At 42.4% G+C, this 25,488-nt stretch overlaps 1 protein-coding gene across 6 annotated transcripts in view; it reads left to right on the top strand.

Annotated features, from left to right (window-relative positions):
* Positions 1-1,553: 1,553 nt before the first annotated feature.
* Positions 1,554-25,488, top strand: part of LOC110527413 (collagen alpha-1(XXVIII) chain) — a 30,319-nt gene continuing 6,384 nt past the window's right edge. Inside the window, exons 1-19 of one of the 6 annotated variants that reach the window (XM_036982837.1) lie at positions 1,554-1,895; positions 2,064-2,219; positions 3,206-3,780; positions 6,437-6,457; positions 6,574-6,633; positions 7,400-7,453; positions 7,542-7,586; positions 7,767-7,793; positions 7,884-7,928; positions 8,436-8,480; positions 8,684-8,737; positions 19,100-19,168; positions 19,269-19,337; positions 19,496-19,564; positions 21,700-21,768; positions 24,772-24,840; positions 24,949-25,017; positions 25,132-25,200; positions 25,312-25,383. In XM_036982837.1, coding sequence (XP_036838732.1) covers positions 2,078-2,219; positions 3,206-3,780; positions 6,437-6,457; positions 6,574-6,633; positions 7,400-7,453; positions 7,542-7,586; positions 7,767-7,793; positions 7,884-7,928; positions 8,436-8,480; positions 8,684-8,737; positions 19,100-19,168; positions 19,269-19,337; positions 19,496-19,564; positions 21,700-21,768; positions 24,772-24,840; positions 24,949-25,017; positions 25,132-25,200; positions 25,312-25,383 — 1,623 coding nt within the window. In that variant the 5' untranslated portion in view covers positions 1,554-1,895; positions 2,064-2,077. Of the gene's footprint in view, positions 1,900-2,063; positions 2,220-3,205; positions 3,781-6,227; positions 6,287-6,436; positions 6,458-6,524; positions 6,634-7,399; positions 7,454-7,541; positions 7,587-7,766; positions 7,794-7,883; positions 7,929-8,435; positions 8,481-8,683; positions 8,738-19,099; positions 19,169-19,268; positions 19,338-19,495; positions 19,565-21,699; positions 21,769-24,771; positions 24,841-24,948; positions 25,018-25,131; positions 25,201-25,311; positions 25,384-25,488 lie in introns of those variants that run through there. The other 5 variants (XM_021608665.2, XM_021608664.2, XM_021608666.2 and 2 more) reach the window with 5 other exon arrangements.

Below are 25,488 nucleotides of genomic sequence, written 5' to 3'. Positions count from 1 at the left end.
TGGCGGTTTCAGCCGACACCTCGGCCATTCATCATAATGAAAGCAGCTTGTACTGCGATTCATGACAGTCCGTGACATGACCACTTTGATGGAAGACGGTCTACAGGAGACCTTTGACCTTTCACAGACACGTTCTGGATTGGTTAGTGCTATCCGGGATCCTTGGGACATCCCTACACTAAGTTCTAACCTGCTAGGAAATCAAAGAGAACGCCAACTCTGTACAGATTGCAAGCACATTGTGAATTGCATTAAGTGTGTGTTGAGAATGTACAAAGATGCTTTAGATTAACCACCTGGCTGCTCGACTTACTGTCAAAATCATGTCATCAGTTATCAGGAAAAGGTGAATTGATGTCCTTGCCAAACCCCTTTTCAATTTACTGTACAGGTGTACATGCACCAATATGTATTGTAATATATTGTAATATACAATATGTATATCCCACTGGGAAAAGACGTCAGATCACCACCTTGTCATCAAGCATGAATTCAACTTGAAATGAACCAAACCGTGAAACATTATAGTTCCTTGATGGTTGAATTGAACTGAGCAGAGATCATTTTGGGCTGATCAGCACCATATAATAAGTGTCAGCGAGATCCTCACCATGTTTTATTTCTCTCACCATGAAAGGGGGAGGTATCTGAACCAGATTTGAGCAGGCCTATTTCTCACAATGGCATTCTTGAGTGGCAGCTCACCTCTGATTGCTTTCTGCCTCCAGGTTTGGAATACTGTGGGCTATAAAAAAAAACACGCTGTCACCACCAAGTGCACAGCTGGAGCAGAGCTGCATGATTCTCTTTCTGGCGGCCAGAAGTCTGGCGGCCAGGGAAATGGGTTTGGATTTTCACTACCTTTGCATGAGCTCTATATTTCAGATTTGGTTTCACACAGTGGAGTGAATCAAAAGTTTTAAAAATCTTCCTATTTAAAAATGCCAATCCATAAAGACAAGGTGAACGGGGTATTGTGAACTGAAACTGATTGTTGGAGTGCTAAATTCTCTGGAGGAGAAGCTACAGCTATTCTTTAAAAATTTTATAGTCTTACCTCACCCCCTGCAGCTGCAGCCAAAGACTAGTGCCTTCACATTAATGTGAATCATGGAAAACTGTGCAAGCAAGGTGTGCTGCCTAGAGCCCTAGAAGTAAATCTATACCAGTCTCCTTCCAAAAAGCTCTGCTTTGTTCTGTGGGTGAGGCTTCCCGGAAGCCATTATTCCCAGAATGAGACATCAGGTGAATATAGGTCAGAAACGGGAATTTACCCTGGTTCACCAGTGGATAATAGTAAAAGTTACAAGGCAACAAACAAGAATGGACAAAGGCCCATAATATATATATATGCATATACATATGGTTTTTGTTATTACAGCCCAGATGTGCCATCCCATCCCCTATTTATAAAAACAAAAACTATTATAAAAAATAACATTTCACCCCCACTCTCTCCCACAGCCTAGCCCTGCCCCTCGAGAGCTCCCTGCCCCACCCCTCTCCAAACATGGAGTGGTTGTGAGTGAAAAGGGGCTGGTTCTGACTCTACTGTTATTCACTGTGTCTGTGTGAGGATGGCTGCAACTAAAGAGACCTCAGGGAACCCAGTGTGAGCCAGAGTGTGTGAGCCCTTTCACAGACCCTCCCCTCACTGCTGCCGTACTGCAGACATCCTACCTGGCCTGACCAGCTCCCATCCTGCAGACTGGACACCATCACCACCACAGGAGCAGGACAATATCCAGAGTCTAAGTGGAACTTAACCTGAACAACACCTGAAACAGTCTTCATTTTTCCCTATGATTCTCTCTTTCGCTCACGTTCACCTTACCCTGTCCTGAACACTGAGCTGGGCTGAGTATATTGGAGACCTGAGACTGCAGCACTGTATCGTGAGTATGTGCAGGATCAAGTTAAAATGATACAGGTTATGGGTTTCAGTCAATGGTGGACTTTTGCACCTCTGTGTTGGTGTGCAGATGTTCATGTGAGTTTCTACCTGAACACAAGATGAATCTCTCTCTCTCTCTCCCTCTCTCTCTCTCTCTCTCTCTCTGTAGGAGAACAGGTGGTGATGTCCCCCTCTCTGTACTGGTTCTTGCTGCTCTGTAGACTCCACAGTCTCTGGGCTCAGAATGACTATGATGAGAGAACCGTGGACAGGAGAGGCAAGAACAAACTACTGACAACCAACGTCATACCCAAGAATGGCCAATGTAAGGGTCAAAAAAATGGTTTATTGTTTATTAGTTTGTTTCTTAGTTTGAAAGGAGAGACACAGAAAAGCTTTTCTGAGTTATAGTGTTGGCTAGAAATGGTAGGATACCTTCACCTCAGAAAATACATAGGTTAAGCTTCCATCACTGAAAGAATGTGTGGCTACAAGAAAAACTTGCAATCATCTCATTTTAAAGAGTCTTTGGCAGAAGATGGGACCCACTTAAAAAATGATTATATCTCACAGCCAGTTTTAGAAACCCATCCATCTCAGTGGCAACTGTTCTGTTCTTTGAACAGAACAAGAGCTATGTATCCCCGGGCACATTCTCTCGGACATGTTTCTTTGAACATAAATGTGATTTATTCCCGGTTTATATTGGATCTGTGCCCTAGCTCCTTTAAAAATATTGTAGGTTAGGATGCCTCGTGTGAGTCGTGTCTCCTAGAGCCTTTTAGATATCAGACAGGAATCAGGAACATCAGTTCACAGTTCAAGTCATGGCGCCCCTCCAAGCTTCACTTCCACCTTGATCAATAAATCACATCAGACCTTTTCTGGGTTCAATCTTCTCTCTGTCATTAAGGTTCAGTATCTCAGAACTTAACCTTCTGACTTGTGATCAGTTGCTGGCCAATGTTGGTCTTGAGCTGGATGTGAGAAAGTACCTAGTTTGACCCAGGTCTGATCTCCTGCTTTGAAATGGTAGTGACCTCATCTCTGTGAACCATGTAATGTAGCTAGCTAATGTTGTACCCGGTACGTACATGATGATTGAACGGATGAATTAACCTTCTTTGGTGTTAACGGTTAACGTAAGAAAGTACCCAGTTTTACCCATATCGGATCTCCTGCTTTGAAATGGGATTGACCCAAGCTCTGCCCTCTGCCAACCAAAGACTGACAAATTAGCAGTACCTCTTGTGTAATGTGCACGGTACATGATAAATTAACAATTGGTTAATCCTTTTTTCATGTTCTCAGCACTTTTGAACGAGGGCTGTGGCCTGGAACTGGCCTTCCTGGTGGACAGCTCGGAGAGCGCCAAGGACAACCACGCCCAGGAGAAGATGTTCGCCACAGATGTGGTTGAACGCCTGCAGGTGGTCAAGCTCCAGACGGGCCGGGCTCTCAGCTCGCGAGCCGCCCTCCTGCAGTTCAGCAGCCATGTGATCATCGAGCAGACCTTCAAGCAGTGGAGGGGGGTGGCCAACTTCAAGACTCGCATCGCACCCATCAGATACATCGGCCACGGCACCTACACCACCTACGCCATCACCAACCTGACCAAGATCTATATGGAAGAGTCAGAGCCAGGGAGCATCAGGGTGGCCATACTGCTGACGGACGGCATCCCCCACCCCAGGAACCCAGACATCTTCTCCGCCGTGGCAGACGCCAAAAACCAGGGCGTGAAGTTCTTCATGGTGGGCATCACGCCCGCGGCCAATGACGCCTCCAACGTGGCACAGCTTCGCCAGCTGGCCAGCTCCCCAGCCAATCGCTACCTACATAACCTTCAGGACAGGGGCATCGTGGACAAGGTCATCAAAGAGATTGTAAGTGCAACGTCATCACGTTTCATCATCTGGTTCAGGTTGTGGTTTGTTGAGATGTAAATTCAGTCCACATTTTTAGGTGTCTAAAGAAGAAGTCTCTCTGTAGTTTGCTGCATGTGTCTCATGGCTCTATAACTACTGAAGGTAGAGCATTTTAAATCTGTGTGGACTCCTCCCTCTTGGGAATTAGCATCCACCATCAGAAGGACAAATCAGGCTTTGTCAAAACCGGGCCATAGTTTGCTCATCGCTCTTTGGATATTACCATGTTTTCAACAAGCTGGGCCTTGGCAATGTGTTGAGAAGAAATGGATGCAAATATATTTGGATTACACAATATTATGTAGGCTTACTCATGTCAAGACTCGCATGCTTTTTCTTTGCCGGTTGGAAAGGACTCATGTATATTTAGTGTTTAAGCATTCAGTTTAGGACTGAGAATAATTGATATACTTTTTGGGGGCATCCTGTGTGGTTTCAACTCACTGCACCTGCTAAGTTGTTGTCATAGTTCCTGGTGATTTGGCCCCCTCTGTCATCGCAGACACAGTACCTTTATGATCATACTGTTATCGCTCTAGCACCTTGTTTAGTCTAAACTTGACATGGCCTCTGGCTGGTGTTCCTGAGGCATTTTGTTGGAAACCATTCTGGTGTTTCAAACTATTTTAACCACATTAACTAAAACCTCAGGTGTAAGTATTAAGGAAGTAGTCATGGAAATTAACCCATTGATGTCTCTCAAAGAAGACTAATTTGGGCATGAAACAGTACAGTAGGTCTAGAGACACAATGAGTTCAGGACCTGTTTAACTATAAAATCTATTAATCTACATTAAAACTCTTTGTGGAAAACTGCTGTGTGCAGTAGGAAGGAAGCTCAGCAAGATCATGCATGGCTAAGTAGCTCTATGAGTCTCACGCACACCACTCGACTTCTAAACCAACTGTCGACACAGGCGTTAGACATAACATGATCAAGAAAATCTGGTCATCAAATCCACATTAACCAGCAGCACTTGCATTAGTTAAGCGCTCTACTGCTAGATCCTTCTGGACTGGTTTGAGTTTCAGTCGGGAACCCAATAGCACCCAGTCCACACAGAGGCTTTCATCCTGTTTCAGGCAGCATCTGTATGTCATAAGACTGTCTGTCCCATTAGCTTGTCTTTTATCTCTTGTATGCTTCTGTCTCCGGCTGGTTCAGCTCCAACCCGCTCACAGTAAGAATAAGCAGACCTTCTGTGGTGGCTTCAGGTGCTTCTCTGCAAGCAGAAATATACTTTGGCTGCGCCGAGACGTTATATTGACCATTGCATGTGGTTTGTGTTTGTTTCTGTGGAATTTCAACCATTCTCCCACCATAAAGAATGTGTCTGGCTTTCATGTCCAGACAGAAAAGCAATAACAAGTTTTGGGCAACAGAAGAATTTTTGTGCCAGTTTTTTTTAGGATTAGGTCTCCAGCTGACAGGATCAGGGGCTGGAGGTTGTAGTAGACTTGTACGGTGAGATGGGGGCAGAGGTTGAGATGGACTAAGAACTAGTCACACAACTGAGTTTAGAGAACCCTGGGAAAACGTACCACTCCAGCCTAAACTTTCCTGAAATGAGCAACGTTAAACAGGTTACATGAACCAATCCCATATCACTTGGATAATCCAAAATGCACCTAAACAGGTATTTCAGCAATCAACATTAAAATAACCAGTCTACACACAATCCACATCGGCGTAGCCTTCACGTCGGTGATACAATGTAACTTTAAATTCTAATAAACGTTGTTAAACATTAAAGCTAGGCTACTTGTGTTTAATCTTCTGTATAACAATATGAGATGTCTAGCAGTAGGAATTTGATTGAAATCGCAAGCAACATGAATAAACATAAGCCAACATTATCAGTCTGTTTGTTTGTGGCCTAAACTATGGAAAGGAACTACTGGGCAAAAACTGGTTGAATCAAATTTGTTTCCACATCATTTTAACAATACAATTCAACATGACGTTGAGTTAGCATGGAAAACTGATAGGATGTTTTTTTAAAGTCATGTATTTTTTTAATACCCAGTGACATTTCTTTGTTGATTTAACATTGAATTCACACTAGTTGACATCAGTCACGTAGTATAAATGATTGGAGACAGGCGGAGGAATTTGTAATAGGGGGGTTTAATACTCCACCCAAAAAGACATGCCATGAAAAGGTATGGGGACAAAGCCCAAAACAAACACGTATATAAAATACATGGGATGTAACCCAAACAGAAGAGCGATGTTAAACCACAGTCTGAGACCCATAATAACAAGTGCACAATATACACAGTCCAAAAGCAATAACCCACAAGACAGTGGTGAATAAAGGGCACATATATACAATTACTAATCAGGGGAATTGGAATCAGGTGTGCGCAATGAGACAGTTCAGTGACGCCTAGAGGCTGGTGACGTAGACCTGCACAGAATGAGCAGCAGTACCGGGGGAATCCATGACAATCTCAACCAAACGTAAATCAAAACTAGACTTATGTCTGCACCAAGTGGGGAGAGGAATGTCCTGACTTTGTTCAACAATCACTTTCTCGCCATGAGATATGTGTAGAATAAATATGAAGTGGACTACATTTTGACCAATGATTTGTTTTTCTCATTTCACAGACGGAGTTGGCTGATGAGGGGGTAAGTCCCAGTTATCTAGACATACTGCATCCTTTTCACACATTAGTCAATGAACTCTCCTCTTTAGGAGTCTGAACTCCTGTCTGACCCCCTATGCTGTGTCCCTGTGGTTTAAGTGTCCTCTGGCCCTGAAGTGTGCGTGTGACAAGGGAGAGAGGGGACCCATTGGCCTCCAGGTAAGTGTCTGAACATGACCAGCATCACCCTCAAGCTCCCCTCGACATCAATACATTGAGATCACAGACCCCTTTCGAATTGAACATCCTGTAGTGGACGATTACTTCCAATTTGATGGACTGTACAGTACCAACACACAAAGCCTGCCTTGATGCTTACACGTGAGATAATTGAGGGGCTTTGGAAGGCTTTATTGATTTGCGTGGTTAGAGGAAATTCATATCTGCTTCCCTGAAGCAGTGGTAGTGTAGCAAATGCTGAACATTCCTACTTCACTTTATGATCAGCAAACCGGTACAGATATTGGCTTGGGAAAATCTGCAGAATTCTGCTGTTGTAGGTTACATAAAAATGTATGTTTCCAAGATATCTAATAAGGATGCATTCGTTTTTTTGAAGACAAAGGCAGTCACGATATCCTCACCAGTATATAGGTAATTGTAGTCATTTTACCGAACTTACAATTACTACTGTAGACTGTTCCCTTGGTGACCAGACATTGTCGACTATCATAATCTAGAGGGTCAAAACCAGGAAGCCCCACTGGATGGACTTTGATGTACTTTAGTATTAGGGCCTGTACACAGTAATCACCGCCATTATCCTTCAACAGCCCAAAAGAGCAGTTTCCCAAACCAGAAGTAGCTGCCATACACTGATCAGATGCTGTTAAGGAGTACACACACACACACACACACACACACACACCACAAATGAGATGTTTCCCTCCATACCATGCTGATGTGATTTCCCTTCCCTCCACAGGGCAAGAAGGGGAATTCTGGAGATGATGGGAACCCAGGTGTTAAAGGATCGAAGGTACTGGTGATTTGCTTTGTCTGTGTGTGTCTTCTTCCAATTAGTCTGTCATTCTGTTTTCAAAACCTTAATTCTCTCTTTCTTACAGGGTGAGAGCGGGCACAGTGGACTTCCTGGTCGAGATGGGGAAGAGGTCAGTACAGAGGGCATAACCAAAACACCTGCTGTTATATTATTAGATGAATGTACACAGCTGTTGACACAGACTTCAACAACTCAGCATTGCTAACTATAAAGACAAGGATTCTGTTCTGAGGTCTGTGACAATGTTTTGATCACTGTCTCCTCGCTAATCAAGATTGTTTCTACTCAGGGCAAGCCAGGCTACAAAGGAGAGCAGGTAGAGTATGAATCTCCAGATCAATATCCCTCTGGGTGTCCTAGTATTTTGTAAATGTGACACAATGTACCTACCTCATTTTCCTTGTAGGGGGAGAGAGGAGAATGTGGCACGCCTGGAATCAAAGGAGACAGGGTACAGTGTCTTTTTCTTTTGTTTTTTTCATCAAATGTTTTTTTATTTAGTCAAATTAAGTTACAACTCCCCTGCCCCCGTCCCAATCGCACCCCTACCAAGGACCTAAGGCAGGGGTGTCAAACATATAGCATGCGGGCTGGATCCGGCCCGCGACGGGGTCCAATCCCGCCCTTGGGTGGTTTGAGTAAATAAAAAAACATATTTAAACAATGAACGAAATGAGTTTGACACCCCTGACCTAAGGGACCATTGGGTCAAAGTGTCTTCTTTAGCTCCATGAATGCGAGCTGCAGTGCATTTTTGTTTAATGGTATTTTATGTGTTTAGCTTTAGTGTCAGTACATACCAGTCTGTTTATACTTTAGCCAACCTTTTGTGTTGCTGGCTAGTTTTTGTTTGTCTGGGCTATGATGTAGCACTGATGAATGCAGACAGTGTGTTGACTGTGCCTCCTGTTTGTTTGTCATGTTTTGACATGAACTGACTGACCCCCTCCTTCTCCAGGGGCCTGAGGGGCCCGTTGGCACCAGGGGAAACAGAGGGCTACAGGTAAGCCTCTGTTCTAGAATCCTTTGTGTCGGCCATCTTTGTTAAGAATGTCACAAGCAAGGTAGTTTCAATGGTTAGTCACTGACAGACCCCAGTTTACTATCTAAGTAAAACATGTCCTTCAAGCTGTCCTCTAAGTTTAAAACTCAATTGTGTTTGTATACTTGTCCATTTGTAGACTACTTTATTCTGTCTTCTCACAGGGGTTACCTGGTCCAAATGGCGATGTCGGGCCTGAGGGTCTCATGGGGAAAAAAGTGAGTTTTACTTAATAAAACCCAATACCTTTCATTAACAGTATCATTCACAGAAAGCCATTAGTTAGATGAACCACATCTGCCCATAGGATGGAAGAGAAAGCAACTACTTTGTGACTGACTGACTGACTGACTGAATGACTGGTCTGTCTTACGTGCCAGAATATCCCCCACTCCTTAGGTCACATTTGATCAATGGGTTGAAACTATCTCAAATCCACATGGATAACTAATCAACTACATCACAGTTTATTGGCAGGACTACATCAGTTCTGTCTGGGTTTATGGAATCTGGTTTGGATCAGATCTGACACCAAGTCCAGACCGAGACCAGAAGATAGTAATTTTGTCAAATCACCACCATAATAAGAGTGTTTCTGTGTTCATATTTCAGAACAACATATGGATTCTTTAGACATTCAGAATAGTGGAAAAATGCATGCTGAGAGAAAATAGAGCCACTCTACAAATTATTACAGTGGGGAAAAATATGCCTTCTATAACATGAAAGAAGGGCTAAGGATTTATAAAATCATTATTATAATTATATTATTATTTTCAATGATGTTCTGATTTAATCTCTTCAGTTTTTGTTGGAAAGGAAAGGGTTAACACTGAAGTGAGAAAAAAAAACATCCAATCAGGATTTTTATTTTGCTGGTCTCTGGGGAGATCAATCTAGCTAACTAAGTCAGCCATTGGCTAGGCCATCAGAAGCGCGATAGAAGGCATTTGCCGTTAAACTGTATTTTGGCAACATTTTGGAATAACAGTGGATTCAACCAATCACATGTTGATTTATTGTGTGGGACCGTTTTTTTTTACAAAAGCCTTCTCGAAGGCCAAGAGGTCACTGTGCTGTAGTTTTCCCATGGCCTAGCTAGCTTTTGTTGTAGGCTAGGTTGCAGCAGCAGGTGTTATTGAAGAGGAGTGTTGTTGCTAATTTGTTAGCTTCCCCCTTTTCAATAATAACTTCAACAAGAAGTTATGTTTCAAATAATCGTCATCTGGTGAGTGGAATTGTTTTATTTATTGCAGCGCGCTTGCTGTTGTTAGCCATCTCTTTGAAAATAACTTATGTGTATGAAACATTGTTGCATTTTAACTTTAGTTTACCAGTTACTTTGTGCTAAACGTCAAATGTTTTTGCAATGGGAAATAAGTTTGATTGGGAAATGCTTAATGGTTGTGTTTTTGTATGCTTTTATGATTGGGACCCACTGGTTTATTATATCTGAGTGAATGGACTAGTTATCCTTTAACATCATGCTGTGTGTGACTGTTGTCTTTCCATCGGCCCTATGTAGTAGTGACTGAAGAAGCAGGAATACTCTAATTTTGCCCCAAAAAAAGGAAAGGCGCCCTGTGCGGAAAATCCTATGTTTTCCTATAGGTTTTTCAGATTTTCACTCTCAACATCAATTTTTTTTGTATAGAAAAAATATCAAGAACATAACATCTAAGTCCACAACAATGCTTAAACCAGATCATATCTGGGTGGGCCTGGCCAGTAGCAGTGGGTGGGGAAAAAAATCACTGAGCAAGCCAGTAAAAAAAGCCAAATTACAACCTATGTTGTGATAATTGCGTTGTTTGCTCTATAACCCATTAATTCATGTGCCACCAATATATACAATAAGGTTGTGACAACAAAAAGACAAGTCACACAGTGGTGCCATAAATTCAGCTACACACATACGTTTTTTTCATCACAAAACCGGCGGGGAGCTACATCTGTCCAGTGAAGTCCAGAAAGCTAATATTGCAGTTATCACCTGCAGCATGGTCAAGCAAGTTAATGTTTTGCCAGTTTACTAAACAGCTGCTGATTTAGAACCACAGAGTTACCGCAGGTCAGCACAAAGACCACAGGGGCACTGCCTCCGCTATTCCAGCACCATTTCAACTTAAACATTTAAACATCATCAAATCAACGAGGCTATATATGCTTAGTTTAATATACTGAAAACAAATGTAAAGATACCAAAAGCAATTTAGTCCAATCAATGTTGCGAAATATCATGTGGCTGTCCCTGGTTCTGATTTTTGTGTGCATATTTTTTGCACTCACACTAGTTGAACACCAATGCCATCCTCCTCTCTTTCATGTTGGCAAAACAGTCTATGGCTCTGTCATACAGTACACTTTTAGCTTTTGCTGTCATATACTACCTAGCTAGAATGCTTGCTAGCCTGACCTCCTTGCATGGGCAACAATGAACCAGCTAAGTTTTCTAGCTAGTTAACGTGAGCCTACTAGGCTACATCTAGTCTACATATTGAACTTCAATCATCTCAGGCCTGTGGAACAACATTCATTTATGGTTAGATCAGAATTGCTGTCATAATCATTGGCCTGTGCAGACAGTTCATTCAAAACCACAAGTCCAAATCCCCGTCTCCATCCATGGTTTGCCAAAGGGCCGATTTAGCAGTCTAGCTACTGCAGGACATCAACAGAGGCAGACCAGAAACAGACATGTTTTTTCTGGCTTCCCTTGGCAAACATGATTACACACCGCTTGGCCTGGCACGTCCTGGCTCCCCAGCGTGTGGGACTATGTCCACCCATGCCTGCACCCCAGATGCAAACAGCACATGATGACAATTGGGCATTACAAATAGCCTACTAACCAACACTTCGGACCAAACTTGGTTTGCATACCCAACGTTGCCTTAGTTAGCATTTACTGGTAGATATAAGTTGAAACGTCTTTCCTACCCTCCTTGTTACCGAGAATGAAACTGAAGATCTCATACAACTCTGTGTACTACTCCCCTCACAAAACAGCGCTAACTGGCTCAAACCAGAATAGAAAGAGGAGTGGGAGGCCCCTGTGCACAACTAAGCAAGAGGACAAGTACATTAGTGTCTAGTTTGAGAAACCGACGCCTCACAAGTCCTCAACTGGCAGCTTCATTAAATAGTACCCGCAAAACGCCAGTCTCAACGTCAACAGTGAAGAGGCGGCTCCAGACAGAGTTCCTTTGTCCAGTGTCTGTTCTTTTGCCCATCTTAATATTTTATTTTTATTGACCAGTCTGAGATATGGCTTTTTCTTTGCAACTCTGCATAGAAGGCCAGCATCCTGGAGTCACCTCTTCATTGTTGGAGTTGAGACTGGTGTTTTGAGGGAGCAGAACACAGCGTTGTACGCGATCTTCAGTTTCTTGGCAATTTCTTGCATGGAATAGCCTTCATTTCTCAGAACAAGAATAGACGGATGAGTTTCAGACGAAAGTTCTTTGTTTCTTGCCATTTTGAGCTTGTTATCAAACCCACATGCTGATGCTCCAGGTACTCAACTAGTCTAAAGAAGGCCAATTTTATTGCTTGTTTAATCAGGACAACAGTTTTCAGCTGTGCTAACATAATTGCAAAAGGGTTTTCTAATCATCAATTAGCCTTTTACAATTATAAACTTGGATTGGCTAACACAACGTACCACTGGAATACATGAGTGATAATGGGCCTATGCAGATATTCCATAAAACATCTGCCATTTCCAGCTACAGTAGTCAGTTACAACATTAACAATGTCTACACTGTATTTCTGATCAATTTGATATTATTTTAATGGACAAAAAAATGTGCTTTTCTTTCAAAAACAAGGACATTTCTAAGTGACCCCAAACTTTTGAACGGTAATGGGTGTATGTTACAGTGCCTTGCGAAAGTATTCGGCCCCCTTGAACTTTGAGACCTTTTGCCACATTTCAGGCTTCAAACATAAAGATATAAAACTGTATTTTTTTTGTGAAGAATCAACAACAAGTGGGACACAATCATGAAGTGGAACGACATTTATTAGATATTTCAAACTTTTTTAACAAATCAAAAACTGAAAAATTGGGCGTGCAAAATTATTCAGCCCCTTTACTTTTAGTGCAGCAAACTCTCTCCAGAAGTTCAGTGAGGATCTCTGAATGATCCAATGTTGACCTAAATGACTAATGATGATAAATACAATCCACCTGTGTGTAATCAAGTCTCCGTATAAATGCACCTGCACTGTGATAGTCTCAGAGGTCCGTTAAAAGCGCAGAGAGCATCATGAAGAACAAGGAACACACCAGGCAGGTCCGAGATACTGTTGTGAAGAAGTTTAAAGCCGGATTTGGATACAAAAATATTTCCCAAGCTTTAAACATCCCAAGGAGCACTGTGCAAGCGATAATATTGAAATGGAAGGAGTATCAGACCACTGCAAATCTACCAAGACCTGGCCATCCCTCTAAACTTTCAGCTCATACAAGGAGAAGACTGATCAGAGATGCAGCCAAGAGGCCCATGATCACTCTGGATGAACTGCAGAGATCTACAGCTGAGGTGGGAGACTCTGTCCATAGGACAACAATCAGTCGTATATTGCACAAATCTGGCCTTTATGGAAGAGTGGCAAGAAGAAAGCCATTTCTTAAAGATATCCATAAAAAGTGTTGTTTAAAGTTTGCTACAAGCCACCTGGGAGACACACCAAACATGTGGAAGAAGGTGCTCTGGTCAGATGAAACCAAAATTGAACTTTTTGGCAACAATGCAAAACGTTATGTTTGGTGTAAAAGCAACACAGCTGAACACACCATCCCCACTGTCAAACATGGTGGTGGCAGCATCATGGTTTGGGCTTGCTTTTCTTCAGCAGGGACAGGGAAGATGGTTAAAATTGATGGGAAGATGGATGGAGCCAAATACAGGACCATTCTGGAAGAACCTGATGGAGTCTGCAAAAGACCTGAGACTGGGACGGAGATTTGTCTTCCAACAAGACAACGATCCAAAACATAAAGCAAAATCTACAATGGAATGGTTCAAAAATAAACATATCCAGGTGTTAGAATGGCCAAGTCAAAGTCCAGACCTGAATCCAATCGAGAATCTGTGGAAAGAACTGAAAACTGCTGTTCACAAATGCTCTCCATCCAACCTCACTGAGCTCGAGCTGTTTTGCAAGGAGGAATGGGAAAAAATGTCAGTCTCTCGATGTGCAAAACTGATAGAGACATACCCCAAGCGACTTACAGCTGTAATCGCAGCAAAAGGTGGCGCTACAAAGTATTAACTTAAGGGGGCTGAATAATTCTGGAGAGAGTTTGCTGCACTAAAAGTAAAGGGGCTGAATAATTTTGCATGCCCAATTTTTCAGTTTTTGATTTGTTAAAAAAGTTTGAAATATCCAATGTCGTTCCACTGAATGATTGTGTCCCACTTGTTGTTGATTCTTCACAAAAAAAATACAGTTTTATATCTTTATGTTTGAAGCCTGAAATGTGGTAAAAGGTTGCAAAGTTCATGGGGGCCGAATACTTTCGCAAGGCACTGTATATACACACACACACACACACACACAGTGGGGCAAAAAAGTATTTAGTCAGCCACCAATTGTACAAGTTCTCCCACTTAAAAAGATGAGAGGCCTGTAATTTTCATCATAGGTACACTTCAACTATGACAGACAAAATTAGGGGAAAAAATCCAGAAAATCACATTGTAGTATTTTTAATTAATTTATTTGCAAATGATGGTGGAAAATAAGTATTTGGTCAGCTACAAACAAGCAAGATTTCTGGCTCTCACAGACCTGTAACTTCTTCTTTTAAGAGGCTCCTCTGTCCTCCACTCATTACCTGTATTAATGGCACCTGTTTGAACCTGTTATCAGTATAAAAGACACCTGTCCACAACCTCAAACAGTCACACTCCAAACTCCACTATGGCCAAGACCAAAGAGCTGTCAAAGGACACCAGAAACAAAATTGTAGACCTGCACCAGGCTGGGAAGACTGAATCTGCAATAGGTAAGCAGCTTGGTTTGAAGAAATCAACTGTGGGAGCAATTATTAGGAAATGGAAGACATACAAGACCACTGATAATCTCCCCCAATCTGGGGCTCCACGCAAGATCTCACTCCGTGGGGTCAAAATGATCACAAGAACGGTGAGCAAAAATCCCAGAACCACACAGGGGGACCTAGTGAATGACCTGCAGAGAGCTGGGACCAAAGTAACAAAGCCTACCATCAGTAACACTATGCCGCCAGGGACTCAAATCCTGCAGTGCCAGACGTGTCCCCCTGCTTAAGACAGTAAATGTCCAGGCCTGTCTGAAGTTTGCTAGAGAGTATTTGGATGATCTAGAAGAAGATTGGGAGAATGTCATATGGTCAGATGAAACCAAAATATAACTTTTTGGTAAAAACTCAACTCGTCGTGTTTGGAGGACAAAGAATGCTGAGTTGCATCCAAAGAACACCATACCTACTGTGAAGCATGGGGGTGGAAACATCATGCTTTTGGGCTGTTTTTCTGCAAAGGGACCAGGACGACTGATCCGTGTAAAGGAAAGAATGAATGGGGCCATGTATCGTGAGATTTTGAGTGAAAACCTCCTTCCATCAGCAAGGACATTGAAGATGAAACGTGGCTGGGTCTTTCAGCATGACAATGATCCCAAATACACCGCCCGGGCAACGAAGGAGTGGCTTCGTAAGAAGCATTTCAAATTCCTGGAGTGGCCTAACCACTCTCCAGAACTCAACCCCATAGAAAATCTTTGGAGGAAGTTGAAAGTCTGTGTTGCCCAGCAACAGCCCCAAAACATCACTGCTCTAGAGGAGTTCTGCATGGAGGAATGGGCCAAAATACCAGCAACCGTGTGTGAAAACCTTGTGAAGACTTACAGAAAACGTTTGACCTCTGTCATTGCCAACAAAGGGTATATAACAAAGTACTGAGAAACTTTTGTTATTGACCAAATACTTATTTTCCACCATCATTTGCAAATAAATTCATAAAAAATCCTACAATGTGATTTTCTGGATTTTTTTTCTCATTTAGTCTGTCATAGTTGAAGTGTACCTATGATGAAAATTACAGGCCTCATCTTTTTAAGTGGGAGAACATGCACAATTGGTGGCTGACTAAATACTTTTTTGCCCCACTGTGTATATATAATATATTTTTTAACTACACTACTTTGGTACGCTCAGTGGGGATTAAGAAGTAACTATACGCAATGCCCACTGGGGAAAAAAAACTGGGTATAAGGCTTATACAGTACCTGCATATACACTACACCACTGACCATTCGTGTTTTACAAAATATACACTCTCCTACATGAGTGGGCTGGTCTTGCGGTTGCTGTTCTTTCAGAATCACCAACCTGTCACACACTGGCCTGGGTCCAATAGGTTTGTGACTGTGCAAAAATGTCTATAATAGATATAAAGGCTATTAGGATATGAATGTGTCAAGATAGGACTGTATCTGGCTGACTGACTGGAAGCTGATAATTCAATGTTTTTTTTACTCAGTCAAGACCGAGTTCACATGTATCCAACACCCGAGACAAGACCGAGATACTCAATATGTAGTCTCGAGTAGAGGTCGACTGATTCATCGGAATGGCCGATTAATTAGGGCCGTTTTCAGAACAATTGGAAATCGGTATTTTTGGGTGAGGATTTGCCTTTTTTTTCTTTTCAATTTTTTTTAATACCTTTTATTTAACTAGGCAAGTCAGTTAAGAACACATTCTTATTTTCAATGACTGCCTAGGAACGGTGGGTTAACTGCCTTGTTCAAGGGCAGAACGACAGATTTTCACCTTGTCAGCTCAGGGGATTCAATCTTGCAACCTTACAGTTAACTAGTCCAACGCAATAACGACCTGCCTCTCTCTCGTTGCACTCCACAAGAAGACTGCCTGTTACTCGAATGCAGTAAGCCAAGGTAAGTTGCTAGCTAGCATTAAACTTATCTTATTAAAAAAACAATCATAATCACTAGTTAACTACACATGGTTGATATTACTAGATATTATCTAGCATGTCCTGCGTTGCATATAATCTGACTGAGCATACAAGTATCTGACTGAGTGGTGGTAGGCAGAAGCAGGCGTGTAAACATTCATTCAAACAGCACTTTTGTGCATTTTGCCAGCAGCTCTTCGTTGTGTGTCAAGTATTGCACTTTTTACGACTTCAAGCCTATCAACTCCTGAGATGAGGCTCGTGTAACCGAAGTGAAATGGCTAGCTAGTTAGCGCGTGCTAATTGTCGTTGTGTTGCTGGTTCGAGCCCAGGGAGGAGCGAGGAGAAGGACGGAAGCTATACTGTTACTGGCAATACTAAAGTGCCTATAAGAACATCCAATAGTCAAAGGTTAATGAAATACAAATGGTATAGAGGGAAATAGTCCTATAATTCCTATAATAACTACAACCTAAAACTTCTTACCTGGGAATATTGAAGACATGTTAAAAGGAACCACCAGCTTTCATATGTTCTCATGTTCTGAGCAAGGAACTGAAACATTAGCTTTCTTACATGGCACATATTGATTGCACTTTTACTTTCTTCTCCAATACTTTTTTTTTGCATTATTTAAACCAAATGTAACATGTTTCATTATTTACTTGAGGCTAAATTTATTTTATTGATGTATTATATTAAGTTAAAATAAGTGTTCATTCAGTATTGTTGTTATTGTCATTATTACAAATAAATAAATAAAAATAGTCCGATTTAAATCGGTATCGGCTTTTTTGGTCCTCCAATAATCGGTATTGAAAAATCATAATCGGTCGACCTCTATTCTCGAGACCTCGGTATTGAGTACTACGCTGGTATCAGTCCCACTGAGTAGACTGACTAGCTCTGGTCCAGGGTGTTCCGTGCGGGTTGCCGATGCTGAGCCTTCTGCAAGCCACACGTCATGCCCTGGACCAGAGCCACAGAAAGACAGATTTAAGTGTGGCCCAAAAGCAGATGGCAGACGATTGACCAAGTGTGTGTACATTAATGTTTTGAATGGATACATTACTTTCTAAGTATCATCAGTCATTGCACGAACGCCACAGACCCTTTGAGGGATTTGTAATCATGTTATTATCTTGTCAGTTTGTTTTTCAAACTTCTCTCAGCGACATTACTGCCAAGTCTGACATATGCCCACACTCAGTCAGGCAGTCAGAGGCTTAATTGTTTCGAAAGATTCTTCATGTTGCTTGTTTGACTGTCATCCAAGATCAAATGAATGGCAGACTAATGTCTGACATTTAGCTTCGCACGACATGTTGGAAATGGAACAGAAAAAAATGTGTGGTATGTAGACTATCAGTCTTCTCACACTGCTATTAGAATGCCATACATAATTATTGGAACAGTGAAGCATGTTTTCTTCTTTTGGCTCTATACTAAAATTTTGGATTTGAAATCAAACAATGATTTTGAAGTTGAAGTGCAGACTGTCAGCTTTAAAATTGAGGGTATTTTCACTCATATTGGGTGAACCGTTTTGAAATTACAGCACTTTAAGTACATAGTCCCCCCCCCCCATTTCACTTATGTGTATTAAAGTAGTAGAAAGTTAAGTATTTGGTCCCATATTCATAGCATACAATGACTACATCAAGCTTGTGACTCTACACATTTGTTGAATGCATTTGCTGTTTGTTTTGGTTGTGTTTCAGATTATTTTGAGCCCCCAAAAAATGAATGCTAAGTAATGTATTGAGTAATTTTGGAGTCACTTTTATTGTAATTAAGAATAGAATATGTTTCTAAACACTTATACATTAATGCAGATGCTACCATGATTACGGATCATCCTGAGTGAATCATCAATAATGATGAGTGAGAAAGATGCACAAATATCACCCCCAATACATGCTAACCTCTCACCATAACAGTAACAGGGAAGGTTAACATTTTTCTGTATGACATTTATGTGTCTAACTTTCTCATGGGGGGGCACAAAAAGTGCTGTTAAAAAAACCCGATTCACCTGATATGGATGAAAATACCTTCAAATTAAAGCTGACAGTGAACTTTAACCTCAGTCATTCTTTGATTTCAAATCCAAACTTTTGGAGCATAGAGCCATAAGATAAAAAATGTATTCACTGTCCCAATAATTACAGAGGGCACTGTTTAGAATAATGGCTTTTAACAATAGTGATTTGACTATGAGGGAATTATCCAGGAGTTTCAGAACACCTAGTGCTAGCCTGTACCCCCAGTAGAATTTGATTGATGGAAGATGTGTGAGGGGAAAAAAGTTAAGGTTGAGGTCAGTGTGTGTGATTTGTTTGGTGTGTGTGTATTGGTTTATGTGGTGAGGTAATGGCTGGGTTAGTGATGGAGATGGTGTGAGGTTAGAGATGAGAGGAATTCAAAGGAAATGATGTCACCTCATTCGAAGAGTTCTGGTCTTGATGGCCCATAGTGGAGGAGAAGGAGGGAGAGACACAGAGTTATGAATTGCTGTTGTGCCAAACACTTTTCTATATGAATTTCCTGTATACTGAAGTGTGTGTGTCTGTTCCTGCATGGTTGTGTGTGTGTGTGTGTTTTTATAGGGGGAGCGGGGACTTTCTGGGCCACCTGGAATCCAAGGAGAAACTGGGATTGGGCTTCCTGGACCCAAGGTATCACTCCATCCCATTGTTTTGAAAAATGAGGGAATTACATTTTCCCCCAACCACCTGTTGTATCTCACCTCGCGGGTGTTCCACTCTCTCTCTGCAGGGTGATGTGGGGTTCCAGGGGCGACTGGGGCCTCCAGGGCCACCTGGCTTAGGGGAGCCTGGACTACCGGTGAGTTAGCACGACCACAATGTACGCATACTTGACCACAATGTACGCTTGCATTTATGAATACTCATAAATGACTCAGTGAAATGGGTGTTCATGTACCTGTGTATGGAGTCTATGGTTATTCAAGTCTGTTCACCATTGGTTGATTTGTTTCACAGGGGCCTCAAGGGCCACAGGGCGTCCAAGGAGAGAAGGGTCCTATAGGAGAAGGCTTCGCCGGGCCAAAGGTATGACTGAGCGTCTGCAGAGATGTGTCCCGGTCTGGGCTCCAGATATGTGACTGTAAAACCAGCAACATCACATGGATTATTGTTATAGGAGAAGACGCAGCGCCATAAAAGTCCATCTGAATTACACCTCTATTTGGTATCACAGTGTCACATGCAATGGATCTATCGATCAGTGATTTCTTGTTCTACTACGGAGTAACTTCCAGCATGCAGGTAGGCAGAGTTCAAAAGGATGTCAGGTGAACCCATACAGGCCCTGGGCTGGGAAACACCCAGAAGCTATTCAGAATCCCTGTAGAACATGAAAGGAGTGAGTCATTCAACTGAGACCAGAAGGAAGAAATGAGTCCATCTGTTTTTCACTGGGTTGCTCAGGCACACATGGGCCACATCTGCCCAAACCAGACCGCTCTCTTTCTCCCTGCTCTAACATATATCCTCTGAACTCAAGTGTTACCAGGATACGGCTATGCTATTTGAATTGCAGTGAGTGTTGCCTTCAAAAGATATTATGTTATACTGTAGCTTACGCCCTTGTTGCGACTTGTAAGAGAATGGTTGTAAATGCAATGCAAACATGCCATTCCTTTAGAGAGAGAGCTGTGTTATGGTAATGACAGTTTTTTTTTTATAGATATATATTGCCTACTTCGCGACAAGGAAAACATTATGCTTCCAGTGGCAAGTGAGGTAACACAGATCAACAATTGTTTTGATCATTCCTGAATGGCCTGTGTAAACAACGCTTGATTACGTTTTGGGAACGCACTTAAGTAACATCATGCCAAATGTAATCTCTGTTTGGCGAAGTTGCAACTTTGACTCATAATAGTCTAGTCAACTGACTGAGGAGATGCATCCTTTTTATTGCATGTTTTTCATTGAAACCTCAGTCCACTCAGATCCTATCATTAGAGATATTTATCTGGCAGTTTACCCTGGAGAGAGTGACGGTGTGAGTTTCCACCAGTCATCTAGAAGCGTCTACCGTTAGAGATGGCCTCAAGGCTTTTACTTTCCTGCATTGAGGCTGACCCCAGACACACAGCTCTGGTTATGAGCAGCAGTGCTCTGGTTGCTAGTCACAAGTTCTGACAAGTTCCAGATTCATGAGAGCTGAAAAGATTTTTCCTGCTACCCTTGTCATCAACACCTGCTGGGGTGAAGAAATGGGGGATTTATGAGTACATTATATCTAAGCTCCGTTGCAGGTATGTTGCTGGTTTGTCCTTATGTATTGCTAATGCTGTAGCTGCAGAGTGTATTCTCCCCAGACCTGAGGTAACCTCTGAGGTAATGGACATGTTTTACACACCTCTCTCTGCTTCAAATTTGATTATTGTGTAAAGTCCTTCACCATGTTTATTTATTTTAGTCTATCATTTCAAGTCGGAGCCTGACTCCTGCAGTAACTAAGTACAAAGAACACTCAACGACATTCAGGTGGTCGCTGTGGTTTCCATCTCCCCCAGTGCTGATCTACTCACGCTCAGTGCCAAAGCCCTTCGCTGGAAAAATGAGAGTAACACTAAACATGTCCTCCAGCATCTCAACATCTGTCAGAACCCGCCTCGACTGTGTGGTCTCCCTGGAACTTTCCTTGGCGGTCCAGAGTGGATGCATGCAAGGCTGTGAAGATATCTGAAGAAGTTTCCAGAACCCCTTTCACATTCCTGTTTAGACTTCCTGTCTCTCACGCAGGAACAGACACAGTAAACGAACGTCCGTTGTCACCTTGCGAACCATCCTCGGCGTGGCACATAGATAGACGTAAACACAAATTACAACGGAATGCTTGAACCTTTTGCCAAGACGTAAGGAAAAGCTCAGTTTAACATTTTCATAATGTTCCATTGTTCCCATCAGCCTTGTGGTTGTTGGTTAGCGGGATCATGGTTGTTTTCCCATCAATTAATAACTGTCTGTGTTGCTGTTATCTTTCTTAGAGCAGAATCCTAATCTGAAATCTATATCACTCATTGACATCAGTAGATGAAAGTCTGAGTTATGGGCACAGATCTCAAATTGGGATTCTGCCTTCACTGTATGGCTGGTGTGAGTTTCTCTCTTGGGTGTGTGAGAGACTGCAGAGTTGAAAATAATTTTAAAGAGCTGTGTTTGTCCCTCCGCAGGGGGACCGGGGCCTGGAGGGGCCGAGGGGGCCCAGAGGACAGCCTGGCGCTGGAATCAAAGGAGACGAGGTACAGTATAGACTGTAAAACTACATCTGGGTGAATGGCCTTCATACAAACACGCAGTGTTCCCCAGGAACACATAAAGAGCCTTGGGTAAGGAGTGGCCAGAAGCACTGGTGTCTGGGTCTCATTCAGACTGAGGTTATATATGAGGCTTCTATTGAATCTGTGTGGTGATGAATCACACAGGGGTCAAGGCCTGGACGCTGTGCTGTGAGAAAGTTAATGGGTGAAGTAAAGGCTGATGTAAAGGGTTCATGTCAATTATCTAAAGTGGCCTCCTCTCCTCATCTCTTTTCCTTCATTGTTTTTTAAAGGTCTGGACAGGTGGATGGAAAGTCCTGGTTCAGAAGGGTTCCTGTCTTTTGCTTTCACCTAGTCTGTGTTTTCAGATAGAGGGGAGGAGACAAGGAGAGGAAGCTACTTAACACTATTGGGATGCATCCTCATTCTACCTGAACGTGTGTACTGTCAGAAATAGAATCACGGTCCCACACTGATTATGGGATATGAATTGATGACGTTTATAAACTGGGTGGTTCGAGCCCTCAATGCTGATTGGCTGACAGACCGTATACCACGGGTATGACAAAACAGTTATTTTTGCTGTTCTAATTACGTTGGTAAACAGTTTATAATAGCAATAAGGCACCTCTGGGGTTTGTGATGTATGGCCAATATACCACAGCTAAGGGCTGTGTCCAGGCACTCTGCGTTGTGTCGTGCACAAGAACAGCCCTTAGCCATGGTTTATTGGCCATATACAACACCCCCTTGGGCCTTATTGCTTAATTACACCATTATGAATGAAGCAAACAGCGATAGAATTCCGGTAGCTGATGATCATTCTCACAGATTTAAACATTAATTGACCTTAAAATGTTGTTTGTTCTTGGTCAGATTAGTCTTGGCAAGTTTAGCCTTGTGGTGAAATTCATCCTTGGGATATTGGCAAGTGCTTTCATCATATAATGAGTGCAATCCTTCAGCAAGAATGCAGTTAGCTAACATTTTGTGTTTACGCCATGTAACTTTATAACAGCTCAGTTGACACTATAAAATGAGCCAAGCTGGCATTTTATAGATGAGGCATGCATGTACAGTGGGGCAAAAAGTATTTAGTCAGCCACCAATTGTGCAAGTTCTCCCACTTAAAAAGATGAGAGGCCTGTAATTTTCATTATAGGTACACTTCAACTATGACAGACTAAATGAGAAAAAAAATCCAGAAAATCACATTGTAGGATTATAAATTAATTTATTAGCAAATGATGGTGGAAAATAAGTATTTGGCCAATAACAAAAGTTTATCTCAATACTTTGTTATATACCCTTTGTTGGCAATGACAGGGGTCAAACGTTTTCTGTAAGTCTTCACAAGGTTTTCACACACTGTTGCTGGTATTTTGGCCCATTCCTCCATGCAGAACTCCTCTAGAGCAGTGATGTTTTGGGGCTGTTGCTGGGCAACACAGACTTTCAACTCCCTCCAAAGATTTTCTATGGGGTTGAGTTCTGGAGACTGGCTAGGCCACTCCAGGACCTTGAAATGCTTCTTATGAAGCCACTCCTTCGTTGCCTGGGCGGTGTGTTTGGGATCATTGTCATGCTGAAAGACCCAGCCACGTTTCATCTTCAATGTCCTTGCTGATGGAAGGTTTTCACTCAATCTCACGATACATGGCCCCATTCATTCTTTCCTTTACACGGATCAGTCGTCCTGGTCCCTTTGCAGAAAAACAGCCCCAAAGCATGATGTTTCCACCCCATGCTTCACAGTAGGTATGGTGTTCTTTGGATGCAACTCAGCATTCTTTGTCCTCCAAACACAACGAGTTGAGTTTTTACCAAAAAGTTATATTTTGGTTTCATCTGACCATATGACATTCTCCCAATCTTCTTCTGGATCATCCAAATGCTCTCTAGCAAACTTCAGACGGGCCTGGACATTTACTGGCTTAAGCAGGGTGACACGTCTGGCACTGCAGGATTTGAGTCCCTGGCGGCGTAGTGTGTTACTGATGGTAGGCTTTGTTACTTTGGTCCCAGCTCTCTGCAGGTCATTCACTAGGTCCCCCCCCGTGTGGTTCTGGGATTGTTGCTCACCGTTCTTGTGATCATTTTGACCCCACGGGGTGAGATCTTGAGTGGAGCCCCAGATCGAGGGAGATTATCAGTGGTCTTGTATGTCTTCCATTTCCTAATAATTGCTCCCACAGTTGATTTCTTCAAACCAAGTTACCTATTGCAGATTCAGTCTTCCCAGCCTGGTGCAGGTCTACAATTTTATTTCTGGTGTCCTTTGACAGCTCTTTGAGCTTGGCCATAGTGGAGTTTGGAGTGTGACTGTTTGAGGTTGTGGACAGGTGTCTTTTATACTGATAACACGTTCAAACAGGTGCCATTAATACAGGTAACGAGTGGAGGACAGAGGAGCTTCTTAAAGAAGAAGTTACAGGTCTGTGAGAGCCAGACATCTTGCTTGTTTTTAGGTGACCAAATACTTATTTTCCACCATAATTTGCAAATAAATTCATTAAAAATCCTACAATGTGATTTAAAAAAAAAAAGAATTCTTCTCATTTTGTCTGTCATAGTTGAAGTGTACCTATGATGAAAATTACAGGCCTCTCATCTTTTTAAGTGGGAGAACTTGCACAATTGGTGGCTGATTAAATACTTTTTTGCCCCACTGTATTATTGGGTCATTGGATCTGGAGTTGGTTTACTTTATTGCCTATCAAAATAGTAAATTGCATGAACATTCTCAATATTTAATAGCAAGGTGACTAGCAGGAGGATTTTTAGCACAGTATTTGTGTAATGTTGACTACTTTCCCTTCATTTAATAACAGTTAATGAAAGGGTGAATATCCAAACTAATATATATGTATGTATATGTACTTTTTCTATATTTATTTCATTCACTGTTCCTGTAACACATTCACAAGCTTGTGTTGGTGTAATTATAGCTATGATGCCAACAATGACTCTCTTTGTGACCCTCAGGGTGGCTTTGGCCCTCCAGGTTTTCCAGGGCCTCTCGGCCTGCCAGGGCTGGGCATTCAGGGGGAGAAGGTATGTAGGCCCACCTATTCATTATTACAGGTTTCACCAAATATCACCCATACATAGTTCATGGATTACTGTCCTAATTTGCCTACTTTGTGCTTCCTGTCCTACCAGGGTATGGAGGGGCCTCGGGGGCCACCAGGGGGCAGGGGTCCACAAGGAGATGGATATCCAGGGCCCAAGGTCTGTGTCTGAATGCTTCTTCCTTGACTTTACTTTTGGATCAATTGTGGTTATGGTATGTTTAGGCGATCGCTAATGCTAATGACTGTGTATGGGTGCTCCTCTCATCCACAGGGTGACCAGGGCTTACCAGGGGAGCTAGGTTCAACAGGAGAGAGAGGGGCTGGTGAACCTGGGGCTAAGGTGAGTCCTCCTCCAATGGAAACGCAATGTGTAGTTTGTCCTCGTTGTGGTGTCACATTTGGATATGTAGTCGATGCAATGTGAGACAGACAACCAACGATCTCTCTTCAGGGTGAGCCAGGAGCGTCAGGATTGGCTGGTTTTCCTGGCCTCCCAGGAGAGGATGGGGCCCCGGGACAGAAGGTATTTCATCTTCTGCCATCTCTCCGTCACCATAGGTTGATACTGTACCTCTTTGAATGTGACCATTGGATTCATATGCTTTGCTTGTGTGTCTGTTTGTGTGTG

Source organism: Oncorhynchus mykiss, chromosome 7 (genome assembly GCF_013265735.2).
Source record: "Oncorhynchus mykiss isolate Arlee chromosome 7, USDA_OmykA_1.1, whole genome shotgun sequence".
Lineage (NCBI taxonomy): Eukaryota > Metazoa > Chordata > Actinopteri > Salmoniformes > Salmonidae > Oncorhynchus > Oncorhynchus mykiss.
This window is presented reverse-complemented; position numbering and strand designations above follow the sequence as displayed.